The sequence below is a fragment of the Fusarium oxysporum genome, chromosome 2 (assembly GCF_000149955.1).
Source record: "Fusarium oxysporum f. sp. lycopersici 4287 chromosome 2, whole genome shotgun sequence".
NCBI lineage: Eukaryota > Fungi > Ascomycota > Sordariomycetes > Hypocreales > Nectriaceae > Fusarium > Fusarium oxysporum.
Genome location: NC_030987.1, coordinates 4033458 through 4058343, shown reverse-complemented (window position 1 = coordinate 4058343; position 24886 = coordinate 4033458). Strand labels below are relative to the sequence as shown.

The 24886-nt window shown below is 48.6% G+C and overlaps 11 protein-coding genes and 1 non-coding gene across 14 annotated transcripts in view; 5 read left to right on the top strand and 7 right to left on the bottom strand.

The window, feature by feature from the left end:
- Positions 1 to 100: 100 nt before the first annotated feature.
- On the bottom strand, positions 101 to 172 carry FOXG_19849. The gene has a single exon. It is a non-coding gene; the product is annotated as a tRNA-Gln (tRNA).
- On the bottom strand, positions 164 to 2565 carry FOXG_08638 (uncharacterized protein). Its single transcript, XM_018387650.1, has one exon. It carries the CDS (start codon positions 2192 to 2194, stop codon positions 455 to 457), a length of 1740 nt encoding a protein of 579 aa, XP_018245540.1. The 5' UTR covers positions 2195 to 2565; the 3' UTR covers positions 164 to 454.
- Positions 2478 to 4527, top strand: FOXG_19848 (uncharacterized protein). Its single transcript, XM_018400132.1, has one exon. The coding sequence runs from the start codon at positions 3885 to 3887 to the stop codon at positions 4245 to 4247; it is 363 nt and encodes a 120-aa protein (XP_018245539.1). The 5' UTR covers positions 2478 to 3884; the 3' UTR covers positions 4248 to 4527.
- On the bottom strand, positions 2788 to 4564 carry FOXG_08637 (uncharacterized protein). The gene is made up of 2 exons (XM_018387649.1): positions 3697 to 4564; positions 2788 to 3646 (listed from the first exon to the last, which is right to left on the bottom strand). Exon 2 carries the CDS (start codon positions 3583 to 3585, stop codon positions 2971 to 2973), a length of 615 nt encoding a protein of 204 aa, XP_018245538.1. The 5' UTR covers positions 3586 to 3646; positions 3697 to 4564; the 3' UTR covers positions 2788 to 2970.
- Positions 4565 to 5685: 1121 nt separating this feature from the next.
- On the bottom strand, positions 5686 to 7260 carry FOXG_08636 (uncharacterized protein; the record flags this gene model as incomplete). The annotated part of the gene is made up of 2 exons (XM_018387648.1): positions 5686 to 6723; positions 6949 to 7260. The coding sequence occupies 2 exons, from the start codon at positions 7258 to 7260 to the stop codon at positions 5686 to 5688; spliced, it is 1350 nt and encodes a 449-aa protein (XP_018245537.1).
- Positions 7261 to 8256: 996 nt separating this feature from the next.
- Positions 8257 to 11180, bottom strand: FOXG_19847 (uncharacterized protein). Its single transcript, XM_018400131.1, has 3 exons — positions 10533 to 11180; positions 9521 to 10485; positions 8257 to 9475 (listed from the first exon to the last, which is right to left on the bottom strand). Exons 1-3 carry the CDS (start codon positions 11100 to 11102, stop codon positions 8704 to 8706), a joined length of 2307 nt encoding a protein of 768 aa, XP_018245536.1. The 5' UTR covers positions 11103 to 11180; the 3' UTR covers positions 8257 to 8703.
- Positions 11181 to 11554: 374 nt separating this feature from the next.
- Positions 11555 to 12935, bottom strand: FOXG_08633 (uncharacterized protein). The gene has a single exon (XM_018387647.1). The coding sequence runs from the start codon at positions 12726 to 12728 to the stop codon at positions 11649 to 11651; it is 1080 nt and encodes a 359-aa protein (XP_018245535.1). The 5' UTR covers positions 12729 to 12935; the 3' UTR covers positions 11555 to 11648.
- Positions 12936 to 13080: 145 nt separating this feature from the next.
- On the top strand, positions 13081 to 15477 carry FOXG_08632 (salicylate hydroxylase). The gene is made up of 2 exons (XM_018387646.1): positions 13081 to 13447; positions 13497 to 15477. Exons 1-2 carry the CDS (start codon positions 13204 to 13206, stop codon positions 14573 to 14575), a joined length of 1323 nt encoding a protein of 440 aa, XP_018245534.1. The 5' UTR covers positions 13081 to 13203; the 3' UTR covers positions 14576 to 15477.
- On the bottom strand, positions 14350 to 15619 carry FOXG_08631 (uncharacterized protein). Its single transcript, XM_018387645.1, has one exon. The coding sequence runs from the start codon at positions 15200 to 15202 to the stop codon at positions 14840 to 14842; it is 363 nt and encodes a 120-aa protein (XP_018245533.1). The 5' UTR covers positions 15203 to 15619; the 3' UTR covers positions 14350 to 14839.
- Positions 15620 to 15682: 63 nt separating this feature from the next.
- On the top strand, positions 15683 to 17774 carry FOXG_08630 (translation initiation factor 3 subunit G). Of its 2 annotated transcripts, XM_018387644.1 has the most exons (3): positions 15683 to 16306; positions 16380 to 17013; positions 17064 to 17774. In XM_018387644.1, the coding sequence occupies exons 1-3, from the start codon at positions 16278 to 16280 to the stop codon at positions 17286 to 17288; spliced, it is 888 nt and encodes a 295-aa protein (XP_018245532.1). In that variant the 5' UTR covers positions 15683 to 16277; the 3' UTR covers positions 17289 to 17774. The 2 variants fall into 2 exon arrangements, with proteins under 2 accessions (XP_018245532.1, XP_018245531.1); XM_018387643.1 differs by having other exon boundaries at positions 15936 to 16306; positions 16380 to 17748.
- Positions 17775 to 20126: 2352 nt separating this feature from the next.
- On the top strand, positions 20127 to 24162 carry FOXG_08629 (phosphatidylethanolamine N-methyltransferase). Of its 2 annotated transcripts, XM_018387641.1 has the most exons (3): positions 20127 to 20888; positions 20962 to 23618; positions 23668 to 24162. In XM_018387641.1, the coding sequence occupies exons 1-3, from the start codon at positions 20705 to 20707 to the stop codon at positions 23740 to 23742; spliced, it is 2916 nt and encodes a 971-aa protein (XP_018245529.1). In that variant the 5' UTR covers positions 20127 to 20704; the 3' UTR covers positions 23743 to 24162. The 2 variants fall into 2 exon arrangements, with proteins under 2 accessions (XP_018245529.1, XP_018245530.1); XM_018387642.1 differs by having other exon boundaries at positions 20127 to 23618.
- A 247-nt stretch (positions 24163 to 24409) lies between these two features.
- Positions 24410 to 24886, top strand: part of FOXG_08628 (uncharacterized protein) — a gene marked incomplete at its 3' end in the record, with an annotated part of 1642 nt that continues 1165 nt past the window's right edge. Inside the window, exon 1 of the mRNA XM_018387640.1 lies at positions 24410 to 24886. Within this exon, the coding sequence (XP_018245528.1) occupies positions 24584 to 24886 (303 nt within the window). The 5' untranslated portion in view covers positions 24410 to 24583.

Below are 24886 nucleotides of genomic sequence, written 5' to 3'. Positions count from 1 at the left end.
TAAGACTTCATCGCGTCATACGGCTTATTGTGCACGCAGGCCAGGCGAGATGACCATCAGAACCTGTTGCACTCACAGAAGCCAAGCCGCGCAAAAAGAAAGGTCTCGGAGGGAGTCGAACCCTCGCTGGCGGAATCAGAATCCGCAGTCATAACCGTTAGACCACGAAACCTGGGCGCATGGCAACTTTGTGAATGCCAGCGATTCAATTTGCTCACTATAGATTGAGAGATAGCACGACGAAATCTACTCCAGGACTCTCATGTAGAGTCTCTTTCAAAGCTGTTTTCATTCAGAGGAAGCAAAGATTGTAATCACTCATTCTATGGCTGAGGTATATCTCGAACGAATGCATGCCGAAAGCAAGATTATCACTCAGTCAACATCAAACGTAAACTCAACAAAGAAATCGCATAATCCATAAACATCTCATCATATACTCATAATCCTCCACCTAGGCATCAATGATCTCAAAGTTCACTAGAACCGAACACTGTGTCTCATGCCCCTTGAGATCCAGCATGCGAATAAATCTCCATCCAGGCTCAACATAAAGTAATCTCACCGCCGCAACAGCAAACATCGGGTTCCTCGTCCAACTATCATCACTCTTGATAAGCATACGCAGGAAAGTCAACTCATTATCCTCATACTCCCACGTTAGAGTCTCATCCCAAAGAGGCTCTGTTGGGGGCGGATTTGGTCCTCTGTGAAGAAATTCAAGCTTGTGCTGCTTGTACGGCTCTGTCTTGCGCTTAGGAGGGTCGCCTTTGATGTTATCAGGGTGGTAAAGCGTGCATGTGAGATACGGCTTGATGGAGTCTGCTTCTGAATCGCCGTGCAGGGGGATATCTGTTGCACCTGCGACGTGAAGACGAAGACGCTTGCTGCGACCTGTACTCAATCTTCCGTTTCCACCGGCGCGCAGAGCAGCGGGCTTGAGAACGTAACCGTCTGTACCACTGAAGAGAGCTTCGTTGAGTTGGTTGCTGGTACCAAAGTTTTGCAAATTCAAAGCACAGATTTGAGCTCCGATACCCCAATAAGGAACGGGCTTTAGATTAGTGGATGAGATTCGCGTGCCCTTGGGATAAACGCGCATGAGATGGTGGGCGTTGTGTCGCGCGATGTGTGTTGCGTGCTCTGGGAGATGAGATGCCAGCCCTGATTCAGATACGTTGATAAGATGGTGATGAGGGCCGTTGGCGAGAGATCCCTCTTCGAACCACGAGTTGTCCATTGGCTTGACAGACTGCGCATAGACACCCAACTCAGCGAGCTCAGGAATGATGATAGAGGGCTCCTCCTTCTTTCTCTTATCCTTATACTCCTTTCGCGCAGCCTTTTCCTCCTCTTCGTCCTCTGAGTCATCCGAGCTGCTGTCACTGCTAGAAGGCTCATCCGTGAAGTGATACTCAACAATAACAGCAATCTTCGCACCCAGATCCTCAAGCTTCACATGTTGATCTGAACCAGCTTGTTCTTCATGGCCGATATGTCTAACAGCCTTGCTCAAAAGTCGATCTCCAAAAACATCCTGCATAATATTGACAAGACGCATCTGCCCGTAAGGGTCGCAGTGGTTCTCCAGCGACAGAAGAATAGGCGAAGCTCTGAAGCCATACTTTTGCGCATCAACTGCTTCTTGATCCGCCGAGTTTCGAATCGTCTCACAAACCAGACGAAACGAAATGTGGGATACTAGAGTATACCCATGAGTGACCTTGGGCTCGTCCCTATCATCGCTGTTATCCCACGCATCAATCTCAACACATCTCGCCCCCGTCCTAATCGCACTCTCATACGCAGTCGCACACGAAGAGCCATAAAGCTGATGCGCCATAAGATAAGTATTATGGCTCGAGCTAATAAAGTACTCCGGCAGCGGATGCGACCTATCCGTGAGTTCAGCCGGTACGCGAATATGCGGTTTGCTAACGAGTTCCAGAAGCTCACGCGACGAGTCCTCAGACTCAATCTTGGCTTCCTTTTTGGAGAGCATCTTCTCTTTGACGAGGAACTCTCGTAGGGCGCTGCTGACTCTGAGGTCTGTTACCACGCGACGTGCGCTGTGGCCGCCGCCCGCAACGGTGTTGTTGTCGATCTCTTCGCCAAAGTCTTCATCGTCGATGCGGCGGTTTTTTGAGGAGAAGGGGTTGAGGTCGCCGATGCGGGTTGCGAGTTCTGAAGCCATGACGTACGTTGTGAAGATGGAGGAGTGAAGTGAGATGAGATGAGGTGAGGGGCAGCTGAGGGGGAGCTTCTAGCTATAGCTGTAGCTGAGCTGAGCTGAGCTGGAATGATTGAGATGTAGAGTAGAGGTGAGTATGTAATCAGATCATTCAAGGCCAACAGTGAAAAGAAACAAGAATTATATGTCGCATGGAGTCACTCATCATGGTTTAAATCAAGAATCGATATAAAGATGATGGGATGCACTGCCACGATCGTAGAATGTCACGTCTTGGCTTTTCTCACTTGCTTGAATTCTCCGCATCAAACACCAAGAATGAGGCGCCAAGCATAACCTCACTACCAAGCGACTAGCCAGGTCAGCTCTTCACCAAAAGTCCAAGACATGGATGTGCCAATATTCACGGCATCTGAAGCCGAGTTGGCACAGCTTTAATGAGCCGTTATTTGCTGCATCGTGTCTCTCTGTGGATACCACAAGAGCTTCGCCACAAATTGTCACCAGTCCAAGCTCTTGGGGTTTTGGTTGGCCTTGTCGTATTATTTGCTTAGATTCTAAAAGTCTGAGAACGCCTTACATTATCGCGAATTTAGCTTCCTAATCTTTATTTATTTTTCATAAACTTAGCAATGAAAAAATACACTAATATTTATTTACATGAGATGAGACGCAGCAGTCCTGCATTGTGAGACTTTTGGCATATAAGCGACGAAGATTCCCCAAACCCAAACCATATTCCTTCCAAATTGCCATACACTCAATACACTACCCGAGTCCTAAGATCGAAAGAAAACATCGTACTTCTTTTCAGAGACACGCGCTGGCATATGCTGATGCCCAATGACGCCCCTCGCCCTCTGTCTTCTCACATCCTTATCACCCAGGCAGACCCAGTAGCCGGTTCGAGGTTTGCATTTCACCAATGGCCTCCAGTGTCGCTCCACCTCACCAGTCTCTTGCCTCTGCTTCACTATCCAGCCCTGTCGAAGAGCAAGACTTCTTTGTACAGCATACGTACTTGTAGGATAGGCGATCGAGAAGTCGACATGGGGCTTGAGGTAAGGCACCATTTCGTCGACCTTCCAGATAATGTTTTTCTCCACAAGTTCGATCCGCTCCTTGGTCGAGTATTGATACTCGCTGTTTTGTCCACGCGACTTGGGGATCATGTCTCCTTGTAGGGAAACATAGAGTTTCTTGATATTTAGGAAAAGGCCGGGAATGGCTTTGAGGAACTGCCTAAAAGTCTCGATATCACTGAGCGGGGGAGCGACTCTAAGGTCCTCACTGATGTCTGGCAGGATCCATGGTGTGAACTCCCAAATAATTTCGACAGATGTGATGGCATTGAGTCGCTGTTGTTGGAAGAAGTTATGCATGTTCAGAATCATCGCTTTGCTTGTTGTATGAAAGGTGTTGGAAGCGTATAGCACGTGAATCCCTTCACGATAACTGGATTGTAGTGTCAGCGAATACCATGAAAAACAGAGCTGGGCACCTACGCTTGCTTACAGGCAAGTAGCCAGCCTGTGGCGCCTACGGAGCACTTCTTTGGCCCTTCTCCAGGCCAGTGCTCACATTGTGGGTGGAAGCCATTTCGGCCGTTCCATCCATAGACACACTCATCGTCGCATGGCTGAGGATCGTACCCTGGTCCGCGCGAGTCTATGATACCAGAGGGCGGAAATCGATGGCAAACGGAGCTTCGCCATGCCCAGTCCTTTTCGGGTTGTTTATCAGAGCTAGCCAACTTGTTGAAGTCAATGACAAGGGGGCCGGGATATACAAGGCGGTTCTGGAGAGAGGTAGTGCCATACTATGGCAGTTGTCGAAGCCCGCCATGACGCTTAGAGTCGGAGAAGATTGGATAACCACAAATGAGATCCACGTGAATTGTGCGGTCACCGAAGGCAACGTGCAGAATTCTCGTGCGGATTTCGGTGGGAAGTTTTTGAAAAAATGTGCCGTTCGCCTTCACAGTTGTGAGTGTGACAGACTCGGGTGGATCTGGGGTCAGCAGCCTGCGAGGTTGTCCAACATGGGATCGTGGTAATGGAGGTGTATTCAAATTTGGTACCCCAGGAGGTAAGGGATAATTTCTCATCATCTTGGGCGAAAATGGTGTTCATTTGAGAGGAGCCGAGAAGAGGAAAGATGGAAGCTGAGAGATGAAAGAGGACCGCTGTTGTCGTCGTGTTGGAGTGTGGAGTGGGAGCTCTGAGGAAGGTGTGGGTGTGTAAAAGATATTGGAAAGAACTATTGGGGAAGCAGTTTTAGCTTGAGTTTAAGGTAGCTTTATATTGATAAACATCGTAGTAAGTCGTACAGAGCTCTTGTGGTTTTTCGAATTTGTGACAAGTCTTCAGTAACTCCATAGATGACTAGGGATCATTATCCTTCATCTTCTCTCGTCTCCAGGGTATCTCAAGCCTACAAATGGCAGCCTTGCGCACAAGGCATCAAGGCACCAAAGCATTGGCCCCACCATCCTCACGACGCGTAGAAAAAGAAAAATCTCGAATTTTTATTTCAGTTTCCTTTCTCTCTTCTCTCCAATTCAAATATTGAACAACGCAAAAAACCACGTTCATGTTTCTCTACATATAATTGATGCGAGGTGCGTCGAAAGACCTGCGCCCAAGACCACCGATTCAGAGGAACACAGAATGGAGAGAAAAGCGAACAATCTTGGGTGCGGTGCTTCCCTCGACGATGGGGAGGAGCGCAATGATTGAACGTACATACTTTTACTTTGATGTAATATCTACTTGTGATAAATGACCTGCTGATGGGAGTCAGGGTCTGTGAATGTTCAAGAGTGCTCGACTGTAATGACGTTGATGAAGAATGATCAATCAGCATAAGATCTACTCGTGCTGCAGATGGCACTGCATCCAACAATGCACTGTACTTACGACGCTACGATTTGTTATGTCTTGATATTGTTCGTTCAAAGGCAACGAGGCTGAAGATCTGCACTCTACCCTTCTGACAAATGTTGGTTGGCTGTCACAGAGCTCCCAGGTCCAGTCAAGACTGTCAAACTCTGCACTTTGTCGCTATCGAAGACTTATGCTTGCTATGCTACACAACACAACATAAGAATCAAGAATATTGAGACAATCAGTTGAATTCGAGGAACTATTTCGAGCTATCCTAGCCATGCCTATCGACTCATGCCAAAAGCAGAATCGCATAAAAAAAAAAAAGCAGCAGACTCAAATCATCCACTACCGTTATCCAGAAATAAAGTACAGCAATATTAAGCTGCAGAGAAGAGAAAAGAGGAACTCGTCCCCCCGCCTGGCCATATCCATCTGTTCATTTTGTCTCTGTTATTTCTTCGAGCGTATTTTTTGCTAATTTTCGTAGGTAAAAGAGTGACGAAAATATCACCTATGTACTGTAAAAGCAAACGATCGGATTCAAAGTCATCGACACCTGAAGATGTTAGAAGATTGCTCGATATGAGAATATGATGTGGAACTTACTTATTCCTCGGACATGTCGGCAATGCTACGAGCTGCTGCCTTGATGGCAATGAGATCTCGCTTAGCCGCAAAGTTCTCAGACTTAAAGTCCCGAGTATCGTAGTGAGAGTCGGGACCTCCAGGACCAGTAGCACCATCATCGCCATCGACGGCATCGAGAACTGCCTCAGCAGCGCGCTTGGCCTTCCAGCAAGGTTGTCCTCGCCACATGCACCAGCGCTTATCCTCCTGAAGAGTGTTGAGATCGCGCTTGGCGGTAGCGTTGGGGGCAGCATCGGGGAAGAAGGTTTCAAGCTCGAGGCTCTTGAAGTACTCCTCGGGACTACCACGCGCAGAGAGGGCGATCAGGTTGGCGAGCTCGACGATGGAGCGCTTGGCCTTGTGGGCGGCGTCGCGGGGAAGATGAGCGGTGCTGGGTGCGTCGGCGGATCGGGTGTCGAGAGATCGAGTTGCGTGGAGGGCGTTGGAGAGAGCTTGACCGGCATCACGCTTAGCCTTCCAGCATGGCTGTCCTCGCCACATACACCAGGGCTCGGGAGCAGCGTCGCGCTTAGCCTTCCAGCAGGGCTGGCCACGCCACAAGCACCAAGGCTCAGGAGTAGCATCACGCTTGGTCTTCTTCCAGCACGGCTGACCTCGCCACAAGCACCATCTAGGTTCGTTCTCAGCCTCGGGAGCGGGTTCGGGGGCAGCGGCACGCTTGGTCTTCTTCCAGCACGGTTGTCCGCGCCATGTGCACCAGGGCATAGGCTCAGCAACAGGATCAGGTTGAGGGGCAGCAACGGGCTCAGGCTCTCGCTTGGCCATTCTCATCTTCTCCTTCCAGCAAGGCTGACCTCTCCAGGTGCACCAGGGCATGGGGTCGGCGACAGGGTCGGGTTGGGGAGCAGCAACTGGTTCAGGGATAGCCTCGCGTTTGGCCATCTTCTCCTTCCAGCATGGCTGACCACGCCAGGTACACCAGGGCATGGGGTCGGCAACGGGATCAGGTTGAGGAGCGGCGATGGGCTCGGGAATAGCTTCAGCCTCACGCTTGGCCTTCATCTTTTCCTTCCAGCATGGCTGGCCACGCCAAGTGCACCACGGCATTGGCTCGGCAACTGGATCCGGCTGGGCTGCAGCAACTGGCTCGGCGATGGCCTCTCGTTTAGCCATCTTTTCCTTCCAGCAAGGTTGACCGCGCCAAGTGCACCAAGGCATGGGGTCGGCAACGGGATCGGGTTGAGGAGCTGCAACAGGCTCGGGGATAGCCTCGCGCTTAGCCTTCATCTTCTCCTTCCAACAGGGCTGTCCGCGCCAAGTACACCAGGGCATCGGATCAGCGACGGGGTCGGGCTGAGGCTCAGGAACGGCATCACGCTTCTGAGGACCGCAGAAGTGCTCACGGCCAGCCTTACAGATGGCATCGGCATTCTTGTCGCCCTTCCCAACGAGCTCCTCGCATGGCTTGCCCTTGTAGTCGAGGTTGCAGAAAGGGGTGAAGAAATCTGGGCCAAAGTTGTCGATGGCGGACGGCGGAGGCGCTGCGAGTGCGGCTCCGGCCACCGCGGCCAGAGTAACGAAGGAGTATTTCATCCCAGGAGGTTGTGTCTCAGTAGTGAGTGTTTCGAAGTGTAAAGGTTGTTAAAAAAGTGAGTGGTACTCGTAAAAGAGTTGTCGTGTATCAAAGGGTTTTTGAGATATCGTTATCCTTTCGATGGGAACGAGTCTGAAGAGAAAAAAAGGAGAGTATTTATGATGGAATTGAGTGGTTTTTTTATAGATTTCGAGGTCAATGTTCTTGATAAAGATTGAGAAGTTGGCCATTATGAGAGAAAGGGAATTTGCCCGTGCATATACACACTTGCTCTGGTTGTGGTGTTGTAAGGCTTCTATTGAGCTCTATTGACGCTTTGCGGGGTCAATAAGCCCCTTCGCTCTTCGGTTTGAACAGTAACAGTCAATGCGAGATTTCTATTCCTAATAGACCCACGAGACGATCAAAGGTGGTATAAGCCACGAGGTGTATGCAAAAGATATCAAAGCTTTCTCCAAGAGAGTGTGAGTAGCTGTGCGGCTTATTCTCAGATGTCATTGTGTAGACTATCATCTAAACTACTCTTAGCTTAACGATATGTGACAATTCCAACTCATTCACCTCGCTTTTTACTTGCCAGACGCGAATGCACGAGGAGATCAATCTTGGCGGGCGGGATAAACGTTGGTTCATGCGAGTTGGCGGGATATTTGGCTATTGACATCTGTCAGTGCTTAGTGAGGTTCTATTGACACCCAAAAAGGGTAAGGGGGCGGTTGTAGCCTACAAACGGTGAGAAGAGATGAAACAAACCTACTTTTCCTTTGAGAAGTGGCTTTGAAAGAGTTTGAAAGTGTTCGAAAAAGAAAAATACTAAGTTTAGTTTAAGTTGTATTTGCTGTGGTTATGTGATGACTGTGATATCAGGTTAAGGGGTGATCTCATTAGTTACAACATATCGAACTTCAAGATATCACAAGTTCATCGGCAGTTTTCACAGATTGATAGCACAGTGATAGCTTATTATCTACACACAGTCAATAAAACAACAATGTCTGTGCTGATATCTGACGACGCAGGTACTTGACATCCTGGTCACGTCTGCCAGTGTCAAGCATTGCGGCGTCCACCCATGACAGCAACCAATTATCTATCAAATGCAGTGAATCCAAAAGTTCATATTCTTGATACTTATGTGAGACTTAGAAGAGATAGGAAAAGCACTGACGGTGGAAGAGTGTCGAGACTGTCCCGCATCTTGTAAACGCCACTCCTATGTGACCACTCAACATCACAGGCACATGAGTAGCCTCTGCGGCGACGATCAAAGCCTTATTAGAACACATGTAAATGTCCGTGTTGCGTTCTTTGTTATGAGACGCTGAGAAGGTCCTCGGTTGACTCAAAATCGGCCTCAATAGACTCAGGGGTGATAGCACTTTGACCTCTCAAAGAGACGCAACTTCAACTAGGCAAAGTCCACCAACTGCTCTATGTGTTCTTCACTTCCTAGGATCCCAGTTCTTATCCACCTGATCCAACAAGCCCTTCTTCCCCAACACCTTGGACCCCAGTATCTTCTCAAGACTGACCAACTTGAAGCTCGCCTCAGCACTGGTCTTGCCATTGGGCAGTTGGTTCGCATCATCATGCACAACCACCAAACCATGAGGGAAATCCTTGTTCAGCGCCGTTCCCACGGCCGTTATACCATCTGTGTTGGACACGGGATCGATCTGTCCGTCTGATGACTCTACGAGTGTAAAGGTGGTAACGTACTCGTGAGGAGAAGCTCGGCGGTAGACGTTGTATGCGCTGACGCCTTGACATGACACTAGGATGAAACCCTCCGTGGGCTTGGAGCCGTAGACGAGGGTGACGCCTTCAACGTCGCCGTAGAGTTTCCCATCGCCGACTTTGCCGACTACCACACCCTTGTCTTTTGAATCGGGCTCTGCATCGTATCGCCACAGGGCAGAGGGTTCTTCGCCGAGGAAGATCCAGCCGTTCTCCTCGTCGGTCACACAGCCCTCGACTTGGCCTCCGCTACCGCCTTGGAACTCTCGGACAAGCTTTGTCTGGAGTTCTCCTTTAGATGTGGAAGTGAGTTCGTACTGGAGATATCGTGCGGATTTCTCGTTGACGAAGAGATATTGCTTTCCTGTCTTGGGTGACTTGTAGGTGCACGAGCCGTAGACCTTGTAGTCGTCGACAACAGGATGAATGCCGCCGGGGATATTGGTCAGTGTGCCGTTGGGCAGCATTTCGAAAAGACTTGGTTGTCAGCTAACTTCTCACAACAGAACAGATGTAACATACCAGAGTGTATCATCAGCTCGACAAGCAGCAAAAGCCAAATCAACCTTTCGATCGCCCGCCTTGAAACCATAGATCATATCGACGTTATTAGGTTCACCAGCTGTGAAAGACTGAAGAAGATTACCAGCCAAGTCGAAAACGCCAAGACCAGCTTCTTTTCCAGACTTCATCGTCGTGACAATTCGAGACTTTTCCGGTCCATCAGGAGAGATCCAGATTGCGGGATCGTCACCATCACCAAGACGAGATTCAGTCTCATAGGTTGGCTCAACGAGAAGAAACGAGCAGTGAAGACCACCCCATCCCTTGTCGCATTTGCATTCATTAGGTCCAACACACTTTCCATGACCGGAACACTTGTCGGTGCATGTGAAGCTGCTGCAGGTACTTCCAGCAAAACCAGCAAAGCACTCGCATTTATTCTTCTTATCCTTAATGCAGTAACCGTTGCCTCCACAAGTCTTGCAAATGGGCTCAGTCTTGGTGTCTGTCTTGACCTTTCTGGGGTCGTACTTGGTGTTGGCCTCAATCTTGAGATTCTTCAAAGCGTTCTCAAGAGATGAGACGGCGAAACCGTTAACGTCCTCTGACTCAATGGCGTATGTCAGAGCACCAGCAGGATACTTGCTCGTAGCACCTTGATAGATGTTCAGACCCTGCACTTCAATGTCTTTTTGTCCGGTCAAAGATAGTGTGCCCTTGAGCTTGAAAGAGGAATCGTAGACAGTGATTTTGTCTGTTTGAGCGACAAACAAGTAGTCTGAGCCCTTCTTGGGAACGTACACGGCCAAGCCAGTCACATCATCTTCTACCTTGCCAACCTTGGTGATCTTGGGTGCTTTTGTAGACTCTTTGAGTGAAAATGCATAAACGCTCTTGTCGTCATCTGTAGAGATATACATGCGAGACTCGGAGCGTGAAACGGCACATCCCGATGTTTCAAAGTCAGTAGGGAAAGTTTGAATCTAGCAAGTTAGCAAACATTATCGGTTTCTGTTAGAAGGGACCATACCTGGACAAACTCAAATGACTTCTTTGTCTCCTGAAGGAGTAGTTGAGCTGCCTGTCCTTTTCCAAACAAGTAGACATAATCGTTCCCAGCAGGACTCTTCCAGCTGCACAGCGCAGACCAATCTCCTAGAACTTTAAAGTCTGCATCCTTGATCTGCTCAAACTTTGGCATCTCATACACACGGACGATAGAATCTGGCTGAGCGATAGTGACGAGGATATCCTTCTTGTTGACATTGTAAACAGTGGTGACAAGCTTGCTGCGTCCAGGTGTTTTCGCAGCGACTTCTTTCAACGGAGTCTTTGAATTGAGATCATAGACGTGAAACCCTCCCTCATCAGGACCGCCATCGTTTCCAATCAATAGAGGATTCCGATTAGAGTAGTAAACAGCAGTCCAATCAGACTCAACTTCGCCGGTGTAAGCAGAAACAGCAACGTCTACGTCCACCGCCTTGACGAAACATATCTGAAAAACAACAGCCAATAGGCCAACGAGACTTGAACCAACCATGATTGCCAGAATACTCTTCCTCTGCAGAAAAGAGCAGTCTCTACTTTTGCCTTCCATCCTTTTTTATATGATCTTCGCTCAAGGCACGTGCTACGCTCAATTGGTCACTTATGCCGATGGATGGTAATAGCTGAAATGTCCTGCCAATTTGGTCGAGAGCGACATCGAATTCTACACCGAGCACTTTTGTGAAACGATGCTCGTGTTGCAAAGGTGTAGTTCTATTGGGTGGGACAGGGATTAAGATTTCGGGGGGTTCTGTTAGCGGGCATGTTTATCGTATGTAGAGTTGTCTATTCATGACAGACATGTTATGATAGTGAGGGAAATATGATGAGGCTAGACAAAATAGAGTAAATAAGCTTAATTAGCTTCATGACTTTATTCTAGTGCAGTGCTGTGTTGGAAGAATTTTGTACTTGAATTCTTCTCGGCTTTATTGCTGTTTGTTTACCTCTGACCTATTGTTCATGCAACACTGTTTCGAAACGTCGATCCTAGCCGTTGCAACATTTAACGGCCGTTTTTATAGGAAACAACGGTTTCTTTAAGCGGAATCTCAGCCGTTATCATAAGATCTTCACTTAAGATTATGAAATATGATCAGTCTAGTCCACCTTCAGAGCTTCCCTTCAGGCCCATTGAAAGAGTACCCAATAAACCCTGGGCTGCTATAGCCAGGGGACCAGATCGATGATTCTGCACTTCTTCCGCGAAACTTATACGGCTCTTGTGCCAATGAAACCAGTTCTCGGCTCTAGCTCCTTCATCAGCACGGAATATTCCTACACTCACGTCAACTACACTTGAATCGGTAGCATCTCGCCAAAACACAGTTGCGCCGCATCCACCGCAGAAGTGACGAACTGCCCCCTGCGAAGATTGATACGATTTCAGAGCACCCGTCGGTAAGCTCTCAAAGTCCAATGCAACCTCTGATCCTGAGCCATCTGTAGAAGGGATGAATATGTTGGCTCGGGGGATAAAGGCCCAGGTCTGTATTTCGAAACCAGATGCTCGACGACAAGATTCACAGATGCAGGTTCCAGCGAGATATTTGTCTCCCTTGATCCACCACTTCTCGTCTGATGGGTTTGACGTGATAGACTCATCAGTAGAACAGTAAGGATACGTTAGGTCAGGGTATGCGCGATGCGGTAGATAGCTCGCCTCGTTTGGGCGTGTGATGCGAAGATGTATAGCTTCACACGCACAGAGTGCATCGAGATGCATCGATTTTGGTGTAAATGATCCCGAATGTGAGCGGTTGGAGGGATTCTGCTGTGTCTCAAGAGGAAGCCATATCGAAGCACCTCCATCGATGGCATCATCAACTTTTTGATGCGCCGTATAACTCACTCTCGCGCTTGAATCACCGCTTCTTGTGATAACACCTGTAGCCACTCCCCACCTCAACTCGCCGTCTTGATCTTTGTGTGATTGATATACATGGCAGCCACATATCGAGCAGAAATACCGACATGAGCCGTCGGCTCCTTTAAAAACACCCAATCCCTCAAAAGATCTCGGTTTTTCGGTCGGAAGATAGGACGTGAAAAGCAAGCCAGTCGAATAACGGCAGACATTGCAGTGACAGAGAGGAAGACCAAAGGCCATTTCGGTCTCCAAAGTCTCTCCCGCATGCCGAGAAACACTCCCGCAAAGACACGTTATCCAATGCATCGTTACAAAAGTCTAAGATTTTAGTCAACAAAAAGAAGAGCACATGATAGTGCTTATGGCTTAAACATGTGCCAAAGTGTATTGATGACGACACCGGAGAACCCCAGATTCTACAGACGCTGAATAATGTGAATTATCTGCGCCGATATAGGAGCTTAGCACGATCCGAACAAGGAAATAAAACAAAAAAACACTTGAATTTCTTCGTTTCTAGATGTAATTAGTTGTTTGTGAAGAGGCCTTTCTCGGGCTCGTACATATATCGATCAAGCTCCATTGAGATGCGTACATCCGCTCGGGGCCCCGCACCGGCATTTGATTCGGGATGGTAACGATATGAACGAGATCGGATAAAGGAACAACCGTTATTGGACTAAATATATATAAGTCTCAACGACTTCTCAAAATGCCAAGTCTGTATCTTTAATACCATCCTTTCCATTGGCCTCACAAAGATTCAATTGGCTTGAACATCATGGCTAGCATCAAGGACTTGCAAATCGCCATCATGGGCGCCGGCATGGGCGGACTAGGAGCTGCCCTAGCTCTAGCCAAACGAGGTTTCAAGCACATTGATGTTTATGAGACTGCCAGTAGCCTTGGTTTTGTAGGAGCTGGTATTCAAATGGCTCCAAACATGGGGAGAATCCTTGATAGGTTAGGGTGCTGGGATGATATTGAGAAGGAAGCTACTTGTGTAGCGGGTAGCAGTATTCGACGTAAGTCTACATATCCCAGGACTTTGGAGCATATACTGACATCTTACAGAGGGGGCAACTAATGTTGAGCTGGCTCATGTTGATATGCCCGATATCAAGGGAAAATACGGTTTCTCGCACCTCTGTGGCCATCGAGCTTCCTTAGCTGGTCATCTATACGAAGCTTGCAAGAAAGAGAGCGCCATTACCTTTCAATTCGCAACGAGCTTGGTCGAAGTTGAGAGCTTCGCTCCTAAAGTTACCTTCAAGCTCCAGCCCAGAGATGGGGAGGCATTCACCCGTGAAGCTGATATCCTTCTCGGCGCAGACGGCATCAAGAGTGTGACTCGATCTCAGCTCCTCCAACAAGTCAACGCCACGCCTGAAGAGGCCGAAACCGGTCAAGCTGCTTATCGTATCATGCTCAAGCGAGAAGATATGGCTCATGATCCTGAATTACTGGCTCTCATTGATAGCGACAAGGTTGTGAGATGGGTGGGGGAGAAGCGACACATCATCGCATACTCAATCGCCAATAAGTCCATTTACAACCTTTCAACTGTCCAGCCAGATGACAACTTTGCATCCGCTCCTTCTATCACATACACAACCAAGGGATCTAAGAAAGTTATGTTGGAAGTGTTTGAGACATTCTGTCCTCTTGTACAGAAGATGCTCAACCTGGTCCCTGAAGGAGAAGTCTGCGAGTGGCGACTAAGGATGTACAAGCCATTGCCTACATGGACTCAAGGATCAGTAGCATTGTTAGGAGACGCTTGTCATCCAACGCTCCCCCATCTTAGCCAAGGAGCTGCAATGGCTATTGAGGACGGTTCAACAATCGCCGAGGTTCTGTCCCTTGCCCCCGACACTCAGCCCGAGACTATTGCCAAGTGCTTGAAGGTGTATGAGCAATCTCGAAAGGAATGGACCTCGAATCTGGTCGAAATGGCATATCTGTCTGGTCGAACACTGCATCTGGGCGAAGGAAAAGCAAAGGAGGAGAGAGATAGGATGTTCAAGGAGCACAAGACGAGTGGTTCGGTTCCTGATAAGTGGACATCGCCGGATGTACAAAAGATGATTTACACAAATGATTGTGTCGCAAAGGTTAGGTCCGAGTTTGAGACAGCCTTTGCCGCAGCATAGTATCATATCAGTTATGGCTTGGCATTCACACCTAGGGTCAAATATACGTATTGAGACTGAATATTATGAAATTATAAGTCGTACTTTATCGAGGAAACAAAGAAACACATAACATAGAATCAGAGCTCTGTAGTCAAATGATCCCCAACGCCGTGAAACAGGAAACCATTTCCATTTGCTGATGCGCCACGCTGCGCTTCCGATCCCTCCATTTGTCTGCATGTCCGCTATCGGCGGTGGTATCGAGTCGCAGTGAATCGGCATTTAGAAGAGGCAGTCCAAACAGCAGCAGCACGCCAGACCAGCGAGAAGGCCAGTCATGATACCGCCACCAGCACCACCGCCTCCTCTCTGATCATCTTGGGAATAGTAGCCCTGAGGGGGAGGCTGTCCGTAGGGGCCTTGTTGAGGAGGATAGGGACCCTGACCAGCGGGAAAGGGACCTTGTTGCTGGTTGTAGTAGCCCATCTGAGGAGGACCTTGTTGATAGTAGCCTTGCTGCTGGCCGCCCTGTTGGAATTGACCTTGCTGCTGGCCGTATGGGTCTTGTTGGTAGCCGCCGTATGTAGGCTGAGGGGCACCTGGGGGAGGGCCGTAGGCGGGAGGTTCTTCTTGCTTAAAAGCCATGGTGTGATTGTTTGCGACAGAAAAGGAGGTAGTGGATTTGGGGTATCGCGCGCAAAGTTATCGAGATATATGGGCGAAAGAAATAGCGATCGCCAAGAGAATTAATGAAGAAGTGAAGATGTGAATGGAAGAGTGAAAGAGAGAAAGTGGATGTGAAGGAATACAAAAGGAAAAAGACAACGGCCTCGGATAGTGAGGAGAAGTGCCCAAAGCCACTCGTAGTAGATTGGTTTTTGGCGTTGGTGCCAAAGTCAGTCTCAAGCTCCCTCCCTCCTCTTCTCCCCGGTCCCCGTATCCTCTCACATGGCCTCAGCGCGCTTCCGAGCGCCACAGAGACCGCGTTGCTCCATTACGTGGACCGGATTGGACTCTCTTTCAGCTGCGCCACGCTTGGCTCGAGCGCCTGTCCCTTGGCGTTTTTGACATGGAAGTTCATCTCATCTTCCAACAAGGAAACCCTTTCAAGGATATTTACCGAGTCACAGATTTGTGTCAGGTTTTTAACACATGTCGAATAATCGTTTTGGCTCTTATCAAATCATTTTATACGAGTGAGTATTTGCTTCAAATGCGGCTCTGAAACAAACCCCGAATTCAACTTGTTGCACGAGTTCAGCTGCGCCACACATCCCTCTTCCGTGTTCGAATCCTCTCATGCCGCTTTTCCGTTTAACCAGTGGCAATCTCCATGATGATTCAATTCAAATTCTGTCAATGGCATGATCCCACGTAACAAAACTATCGAGCCTCAGGTTGAGATCCCTCAGAGTAACGTAACCGAATTACACCGTTAATCATCAATTCATGCTTTCGACGGCCGGATCGGATAAAGTTGGCCCTGTGGCTAGTGCACATCATGTGATTCGACCATCCATCGCCTCGAGCAGCTGTGGCTTGACTTCTGCCCCACCACTGCTCAAACCGCCGCACCACGAAAAAGTGAATAAATTCAACTATCACTAAAACCCCACGATCACGAAGTGACGCCTGGACGAGCCACGACGACGCATCCCTACGGCACCGCGAGACCTACACAGAATTCCCGAACAAATCGCACGGATACGCTCGATTCAAAATGGCTGCCGCCGTAGCGAACCAGCCCAAGTGAGTTGCTCTGCTCTCCTTGACTGGGGTGTTATATCGATATCCTTTGACTAACCCCACCATTCAAAAACAGGCACGACTGGGCCGACGACGATGATATCGAGGAGACCTCCACCGATCTCCCCGAGCCTCAGACCATCTCCAACAAGGATGGAACAAAGACCATCATCACATTCCGTTACGATGACGACGGCCGAAAGGTCAAGACCACCCGCCGAATTCGCTTCACCACCCACACCGAGACCGTAAACCCCCGCGTCGCCGACCGAAAAACCTGGCCCAAGTTCGGCCTCAGCGCAAAGGATCCTCCCGGCCCTGCCCCCGACACCACCTCCGTCGGCGAGAACATCATCTTCCGACCAAGCGTCAACTGGCGAAAGGCCGAGAAGGATGAGTCCGCCGACGCCAACGCCCAGTCCATGAAGGACAAGCTCAAGGACAAGCAGGTCAAGTGCCGTATCTGCAACGGTCAGCATTTCACTGCCAGGTGTCCTTACAAGGATACCATGGCGCCCATCGGAGAGACCGGCGCTGCGGACGTTGCTGCTGGTATGGGAGACGAGCCCTCTGCTGCTGGTGCGGGCGCTGCTGGTGCCAAGAAGGGTTCATATGTTCCTCCCGCTCTGCGTGGAGACAGGGGAGCTGGCGAGAGAATGGGATCCAAGTTCGGCGAGAGGGACGACTTTGCTACACTGCGTGTCACCAACGTAAGTGCCGTCATGCCGCCCCTCTACATATTCATACTAACAACATCCAGGTCTCCGAGATGGCAGAGGAGCAAGAGCTGCGCGACATGTTCGAGCGCTTCGGCCGCGTCACCCGAGTATTCCTTGCCAAGGACCGGGAAACCGGTATGGCCAAGGGCTTTGCGTTCATCAGCTTCGCGGATCGGGGCGATGCCGTCAAGGCTTGTGCGAAGATGGACGGATTTGGTTTCAAGCATCTCATTCTGCGGGTGGAGTTTGCCAAGAAGGCTCAGTAAGGCTGATGATGTTTTGATCTTGTCATGGGTTAGTTGTCACGCACGGTAATTGCATCGATCGGTTGCGGGGATTTTTCAAAAGATATTTTTTTCAACCTCATGAATTTCATGGCCCTTAGGATATGGGGTCTGGAGTGGGACAAAAGTGAACTTTGGTCTTTTTGTGATATGAGGTATGATGTGAAGATAGGGGAAGACAGCGCAAATCAAGATCTGTTAAATGAGTGGTTTCTGAGACTGGGCAGCATACGCTTAGACGGTAACTTGATAGGGGTTGAGAGGATACAGTGACGAGCCGTCTTTCAGACTGAAGCTTTGACTATTCTTTTCTCATACAAAACAGGTGCCGTTCCTGTGCATATCAGGGTCGTCATTGAATAGATAATTGTAGGTGGGCTATAAACTCACAAATGAGCACGTATGACAATACATCAAATGCTTGCCACGGATTTGGTCTGGCTATCTGTAGCATGATTAGCATAGCAAATGTCTGTTATCTGGTGGAACGGCTTGATCATGCGCGGGATTCAATATTGCACTGGAGAGTTCAGCTTCATAGTGTTGCTCAGCTCCAGTGATAGCCAAGTCAACCGAGATCCAGCGCCTTCGTATGACATCCGCTCGCTAAGTATACAAGTATTCGTCAAACTCAGGACAACAAGATATAGGATTTGTGATAGAGAATTTGATGTTAAATACTGCTAAGAAAGGGGGTCCTATGGTGATATCTTATGGTAGAAAGAGTACTATTGGTCATTCTTCGTCTCTCTGGTAAGCATCAATGCAAGATCTTGACAAATGAAAGACTACCATAATCTCAGAATATCTGGATATCGATTCATACATTCAGTGGTTTAAACTTTTTAACATACTTGCCTCTCGATTTGGCAGCTCTATTGTGAAGTTGTTTAGTGACAGTAGACCATGAACAGACAAAACATCGGTCAATGCCAAAAGAAAAGTGTTTCCAGATAGTCTATGGCTTCTTTACATATTCTATCTTAGTAATACCGCTGGATAATGCTCAAAATCTGGGCAAAATTCCTCTCCTCCGCTGAGAGATGAAGGAGAGGCCTTAGACTGGTGGAGTGACCAACCATTCTGAGCCAGTGATTTTCAGGATGAAGAAAGATTGTTCAATAGAGGATTAGGCTGTGTATTCTATCATAGAAACGAATAGAAAACCAAAGATAAATAAATATCCTCATCCCATATTAACCGGTTGTCAACCCGAGGCTTCTAAGACACGAGGTTAGCTCAGTCGCAAACAAGCAAGGGTCAGACAATGCGGGATATAACTCGTGCATTTACAAGCCAACGGGGCTCTTTCGGGTTTCCCTTATAGGTATTAGAAAAGGCCACGAACATAGTGACGATTGGTCTTTTTTCATCTCAACAGATTTGACTAGCTTGTAGAGCAAGGGTCGTGTAGTTCGAGACCCTGAATATTTTGTGACTAGGGCGGATACTCCATGCTTGTTTGACAGATATTCCCGATTCAGAATGAAGGTCTTGTGATCAGTCTAGAAAACATGAAGAACATCTCAATTCATTTGTAAAGTTCCGATGGACAGGCACCTATTTATTACGCATCGAGTCCGTAACGAGGGTGTTTTAACGTGAGTGTTGGAGAACCATCTCCTCAGCGTCTCTCCTGTGTAAGCCAAAACGGAGTAGAGGGAGCGTTTATATAACAAGAATAACCAAATCACTTTGCCTTCAGGGACAGTCCTAGAAAGAGCCCTTGCACTAAGAAAATGGTTCAACTGAGAAAAGTTCAGCTCCGGGACAATAGTTTTTTGCTCTGAACTTTATCATATAAGAGCTTACAGTTCAACTCCGCCGTTCGCATCACTTAGGCATACTCTGGCTTGAGGAGAAGCCATCACCTCTCTGACAGTTTTCTGCGAGGAAACATGCTCATCGTGTTGTGTTTGTTCCCTGTTCTTGTATCCTAGTCTCGCCATGCTTCTTGAGTCTCCCTTTGCTTAGGTGTTTTTGTCCATGAAAAAGCACCTAAATAAACTACCGCTTTAACCCCTTGCAATAGCTGTAATAGTAAGACCCTAGAAACAGTTCTAATTTTCCATTTTGTTGGGAGAAATTGTCTGGGATGTTTTGCCGTTTTTTACTTCAGCCAGATTTGCATGTGATTGTACCCCACGCTTAGACTAATAAAAGACCAGGGTTTATTGACTATCCGAGTGAAAGAAATGAAGGTTCTACGGAGAAAAGCCACGCACCAGATCGTCCACTTTCAGAGTGAGAGCTCAGAAGAGGTAGAGCAACTCGCTTCCGATGCCCCCACCCCGTTGTGGGGTTTCTCGCCGTGGTACCTATCGGGAGGCGTCCTCCATCACGGAGCCGGACACCGGTTAGAGTCCATGAGGGAGCGGCATGGCAAACGGGTAGAATCGGTGGAAAGAGTCTTTACCCTAGGGTTTACAAACCCGCTTGGAGTAGACAGAAATCATTGATTGGTTCGTTCTAGCAATAAAGTTATAGACAATTGCTGATTTCAGTAATAACATTCTTTGTTGCCGTGGTTCTCAAGATGCTGTAACCAAAGAAATAAAGCACGCGACTCAACGAGTGGGGGAAGATGATGGAAGCTCAGAGTCCCCGCCGTACCGTCACTTTCGGCCATGCTACCGTAGCCCCGCGCACACTTGATGGAAGTAGCCCGGTAATCACGGTGGGTTTAGCGCTCTTGTCGCGGCGCAAATGCAAAATGGACGCCCCCATTCAAGCCTCAATGCACTGTAGAGAGGCAAGACCGTGACTGGCCCTGTTAATTGCACATGTTCGTTTGAACAGGACGGAAGGTGCAGCTGGCCTGGTTTCACGAACTGGACACTTCCCAACAACTTCTCGTCGAATTCGTCATTCTCTCTTTTCTCGTCATCATTTCTTCCACTTGCACATGAATTACTGTTCCATCAAACGGGCTCAAACAGCATCTTCTCATACGCCGCTTTCAGACCTCGCACCAATCAGTAGCTTCATGCATGTTGCTCTCATTCTCCAACACTCACTGGAAATCGACGCTCAATCCCCTGCTAAATCGCTCCTCTCTTTGACTTATGGAGCCGCAGCTCCAGACCCAGAGCTAGACCAGGAACTAGCTTTAAACCAGGGCTTAAACAGCCGGTCCAGCGATTGATTGCTCTGAACCAGGTGACCCCGTCCCTAACGTCTAAGCCAGCGGAGCCCTGACGTCGTTTCAAACTCCCGCCGCAACCCTCCCAACAGCCGACTATTAACTTCTTCCATTCCGGTCTCTCTCATCTTTCTTTCAATTTCAACCTTCGTTCTTTTTCTCCTTTTGGCATTCAACTTGCCAGTTCGTCGCCGTCTTTCTTGGATACCACTTGTCGCCATCGTACCACGCTCTCTCTGCTGAATCGTCGCCAGTCATGAGTACTGCCGCCGATCTGCCTGCCACTGGCCCTGGGCTTCGGCAACGGCAATCTGGGGTTGATCCTCCTGCCCAGCAGGACAAGCCTCAAGCAGAACAAGGGCATAGTCGCCAGTCATCTGATGTGCCTGTCCCATCTGATAAGTCTAGTAAGACGTATGGTCGAACCCCAGACGGCACAGGTATGTACATTCCATTAAGGTTGTGGTGGTGGTGTGTTGCGTCGGGGCGTCTTCGGCTGACTATCACATGTAGTCTTTATCGTACCCACAACCCATGATATGGTTTCTCAGCTTTTGGATCCTCGACAACCCAAGAACCTTTCTGATGCAATTGTCTTGACAATTTTGGGTCTTCACATCTTGGCTGCTTATTTCCTGCCATCTAGCTCAAAACGTATTGTTTTCGCTGCTGTCTTCCTGTTCTGGCGAGCTTGTTACAACATCGGCATTGGTGTACTCCTCCAGATTCAGTCAAATCACCGACGTCTTGTCACTTGGGCTCGGCGCTGGAAGCTCTTCGAGAATCCTTCAACAGGCAAAAACCCGCGACCATGGCTCTACAAGCTACTAAAGAACGAGCTCGAGACAAAGATCCCGGAGGACTATGAATTTGAGAAGGCCCCCATTGAGTACAACACTTGGTTGGTCTTCCGAAGGGTTGTTGATTTGATCCTCATGTGTGATTTCGTGTCGTACTGCCTGTTCGCCATCGTCTGTGGCCACACTCCTGAAGGAGAGAATCCTTTGATTGGTTTCTCCCGCTGGGCCGTTGGCATCGCCCTAATCGGCTTCAATCTCTGGGTGAAACTCGACGCCCACCGTGTTGTGAAAGACTTTGCCTGGTATTGGGGAGACTTCTTCTATCTCATCGATCAAGACTTGACCTTTGACGGTGTCTTCGAAATGGCTCCTCACCCCATGTACTCGATCGGATATGCTGGTTACTATGGTATTTCCATGATGGCTGCTAGCTATGAGGTTCTCTTCATCTCGATCCTCGCTCACTTGGCCCAATTCGCCTTCCTCGTGATTGTCGAGAATCCTCATATTGAGAAAACCTACAACCCTCCTCCTCCTCGCAAGCGAACCGTCTCCGGGGGTCAAAGTGATGCCATACCCACTGATATGAAATCGCTTGAAGGTGCATTCGACCAGCAGACGCTTACGCCCGCCCCAAAAGACGAGCCCGCTCCTGTCCACAATCTCGTTGGTTTAAGCAATCTTGACTTGTTCCGCGTCCCTGACTTCGCCGTCATTCTTATGCCGTTCTATGTAGCCGTCCTCACTCTTGTGACACCTTCAACTGCCGTATGGCAGGCGGCTTTCGTGTTTCACGCTCTAGCCTGGCGTGTTTGGTATCATCTTGGCCTAGGTCTTATTCTCGACCAACAGTCTAAGAACAAGATGTGGACGCGCCATTTCCTTAAATTTGGCGAGAGTGCCGGTGAAGCCTGGCGCCAATGGAAGGGCCTCCACCACATCAGCATGATCATGTGTAACACTGCATTTGTTGCCGCTTGCTGGAAGATGTACTCGCCTCCTGAAGACTGGGCCTATGGCCTGGTCCTGCTCAAGCATGTTCTTGGCGCTAGTCTCGTTGCCCTTCAGTTGTGGACCGCATTCAGTGTCTATGATTCTCTGGGCGAGTTTGGCTGGTTCTGCGGCGATTTCTTCTTTGATCAACAGGCTAAATTGACTTACAAGTCTATTTACCGGTTCCTGAATAACCCTGATCGGTTCTTCGGAACGGCTGCTGTGTGGGGTGCCGCACTCATTACGTGGAGTCGATCCATTTTCCTTATGGCCCTGTTCACCCAGATCTTGACTGTCTACTACATCTCGTACATTGAGCGACCCCACATGCAAAAGATCTATGGTCGCAGTCTACGTCAAGAAGCAGGTCTTACCAAGTTCATCAAGAAATCATTGCCTCCTCCCGTCAAGGGATGGCAAGAGAGTGTCGACAAGGTGTTAGATGACACCAGCCAATTCGTTGAGGACTTTATCGATACCGCTCGGCCTAAATTCGCAGCAGGTGTTAAGACCATCGTGCGAGATACTTCGGCTCTTTTCAACATGGCTCCCGCACGACTCACCATTACCAGAATTGCTCCTGATCTAGAAGGCCGTGATCCCAAGTTCTACTCTCTTTCCGTACAGGGTACTCCTGTTAACAATGCACCTATCGTCGAGAAGTACACTGGAAAGGAGAGCTTGACGGGCCGGTTCCCTAAGCCTGTTAAGACCATGGCTTTTGAATATGGAGCGCCTCTCCGGGTCAAGTGGAGAGCACCTGCTAACCACAGTAAGAAAGATTGGATTGGTCTTTACATGGTTACCGATAACCGTTCGAGGGAAACAACTGAGGTATCTTCTTTGGGACGATGGGCACCTACTAACGCTGGCTCTTATGATGCCTTGACTGCCGATGTTAGCATTGTGGTCGAAGAACACCCCGTGACCTCAACTGAGATCACAGAAACCGATCTGGTCGAAGGCGAAGTTGTGTTTGAAGGTGACAAGTTGTGGTGGACGCAAGGTGTCTTCGAATTCAGATACCATCACAACGGACACCATCATGCCATGGCGATTTCAGAACCTTTCGAGATTCGAATCAGCAAGTTTGATGAAGAGGATGTCGATCTTGGTGCCAAGGGCTTGTACGAGCAAGCGGTCGAGGCTGCACTTCTTCCAGTTGTCCAAAACTGCCTGGACCGTGATCCAGATATTGCACCCAACCAGCCTGAGGAGCCTTTCGGCGGCCATGTCGAGCGCGATACAAAATATGCCAAGAGGATTGTCTACGCCATTCGAGAAATGTTTGGCATTGAGTTTGCACCACCCGTCGTAGCCGCGGATGGAAGCGTTCGTAAACTTGCTTGGAGAATATGTAACGCTAAGGAAGTTTTGGTATGTACAACATCAACTACGAGGTTGCTCAAAGCTAACAGTTCATTAGGCTCCATACAGCATGTCATTATCAAGAGGAACTACGACGCCTGCAATCCAGGACTTCCCGTCAGAAAAGGCCTAGTTGAGAAAAGAAAATGTTTGGAGATGTTAAGTGACAGATGTTTTCGTGGAGATAGTATGGGGTGAGGTGTTGGTTGGAGTGCTTTTGAGATACCAAAAATGAAGCAAGAGGGTACTGAAAATAAACAAATGGATATTGTAACTTGTAGAGCATCCTGATAATGCCTTGATGGTGATGGGTTCATGAAATTGCTATTCCTGACCCCATGAAAAGGCCAGTGCAGGCACGTATCCTTCGTCCAAGCATGCCGAGAGGAGCAAAACTTCAGACCACGACAAAGGATACCAAAATATATTCATCAAAAAGCCCCCTAAGCTTATGATAGTTTGCCTAAGTAATTTCATCCTTTAGGATCGAGGCCCTAAGTTTTAGTCTATTAACTCCCCTAAGCATGATATGATTTATAAAAACAATCATCCAATACATCAAAGTATTACCGAAAATGCAGCCAACTGAAACTGTTTCTGAAACAATTCGCTTCCCGCGGATGGACGTTGGAAGCTGAACTCTAAATCCAAGCTTTTAGCGGCAACACTAGATCCATCTGGTGATACTTGCATGCAATACGAAGTCATCACAGTGTCACCCCGATCTGCACGGCGACGGTAGTGTATTCCTTCAGAGCCTTAGGATCAATCTCACTTCTGCATCTTCACCTCCATTTTGTTCTCTTTGCAGAATTGCTATCTTTTGCCTGAATCTCTTCTTTGATCGGCATTGTTGTTTCACCCACGCTCTCACCCCTGGCTGATAGCTTGCGGCTAGTGCGGTGAAGCTGCGTCAGCTCCAACTTCGTCATAATCTTCAACTTTACCATAACACTGTCCGTCGACTGGAGACAATGAAGTTCTTCGGTCGTCAGAAACCCTCGAAGAACCCCTTTCGGGATAATAGCACAACACTTCTCGTCTCAACACTCCTTCTCGCCGCGCCTATTACTGTGTTTTTACTCCATTGCGTATATCAGACTTACTATCGCAGAGGCGCGCACTGGAGTCACAACCATGACATTCTTGAATTAAGCACTCACCACGAGCCGGACGTGTTGTTGTATGTTGCGTCCTACAGTGGACTTGTCACAACATTGAATCTTTCGGTTGCTAAGTATCGGGATACGCCTGTAAAACTTGAAACATTGTCCTCA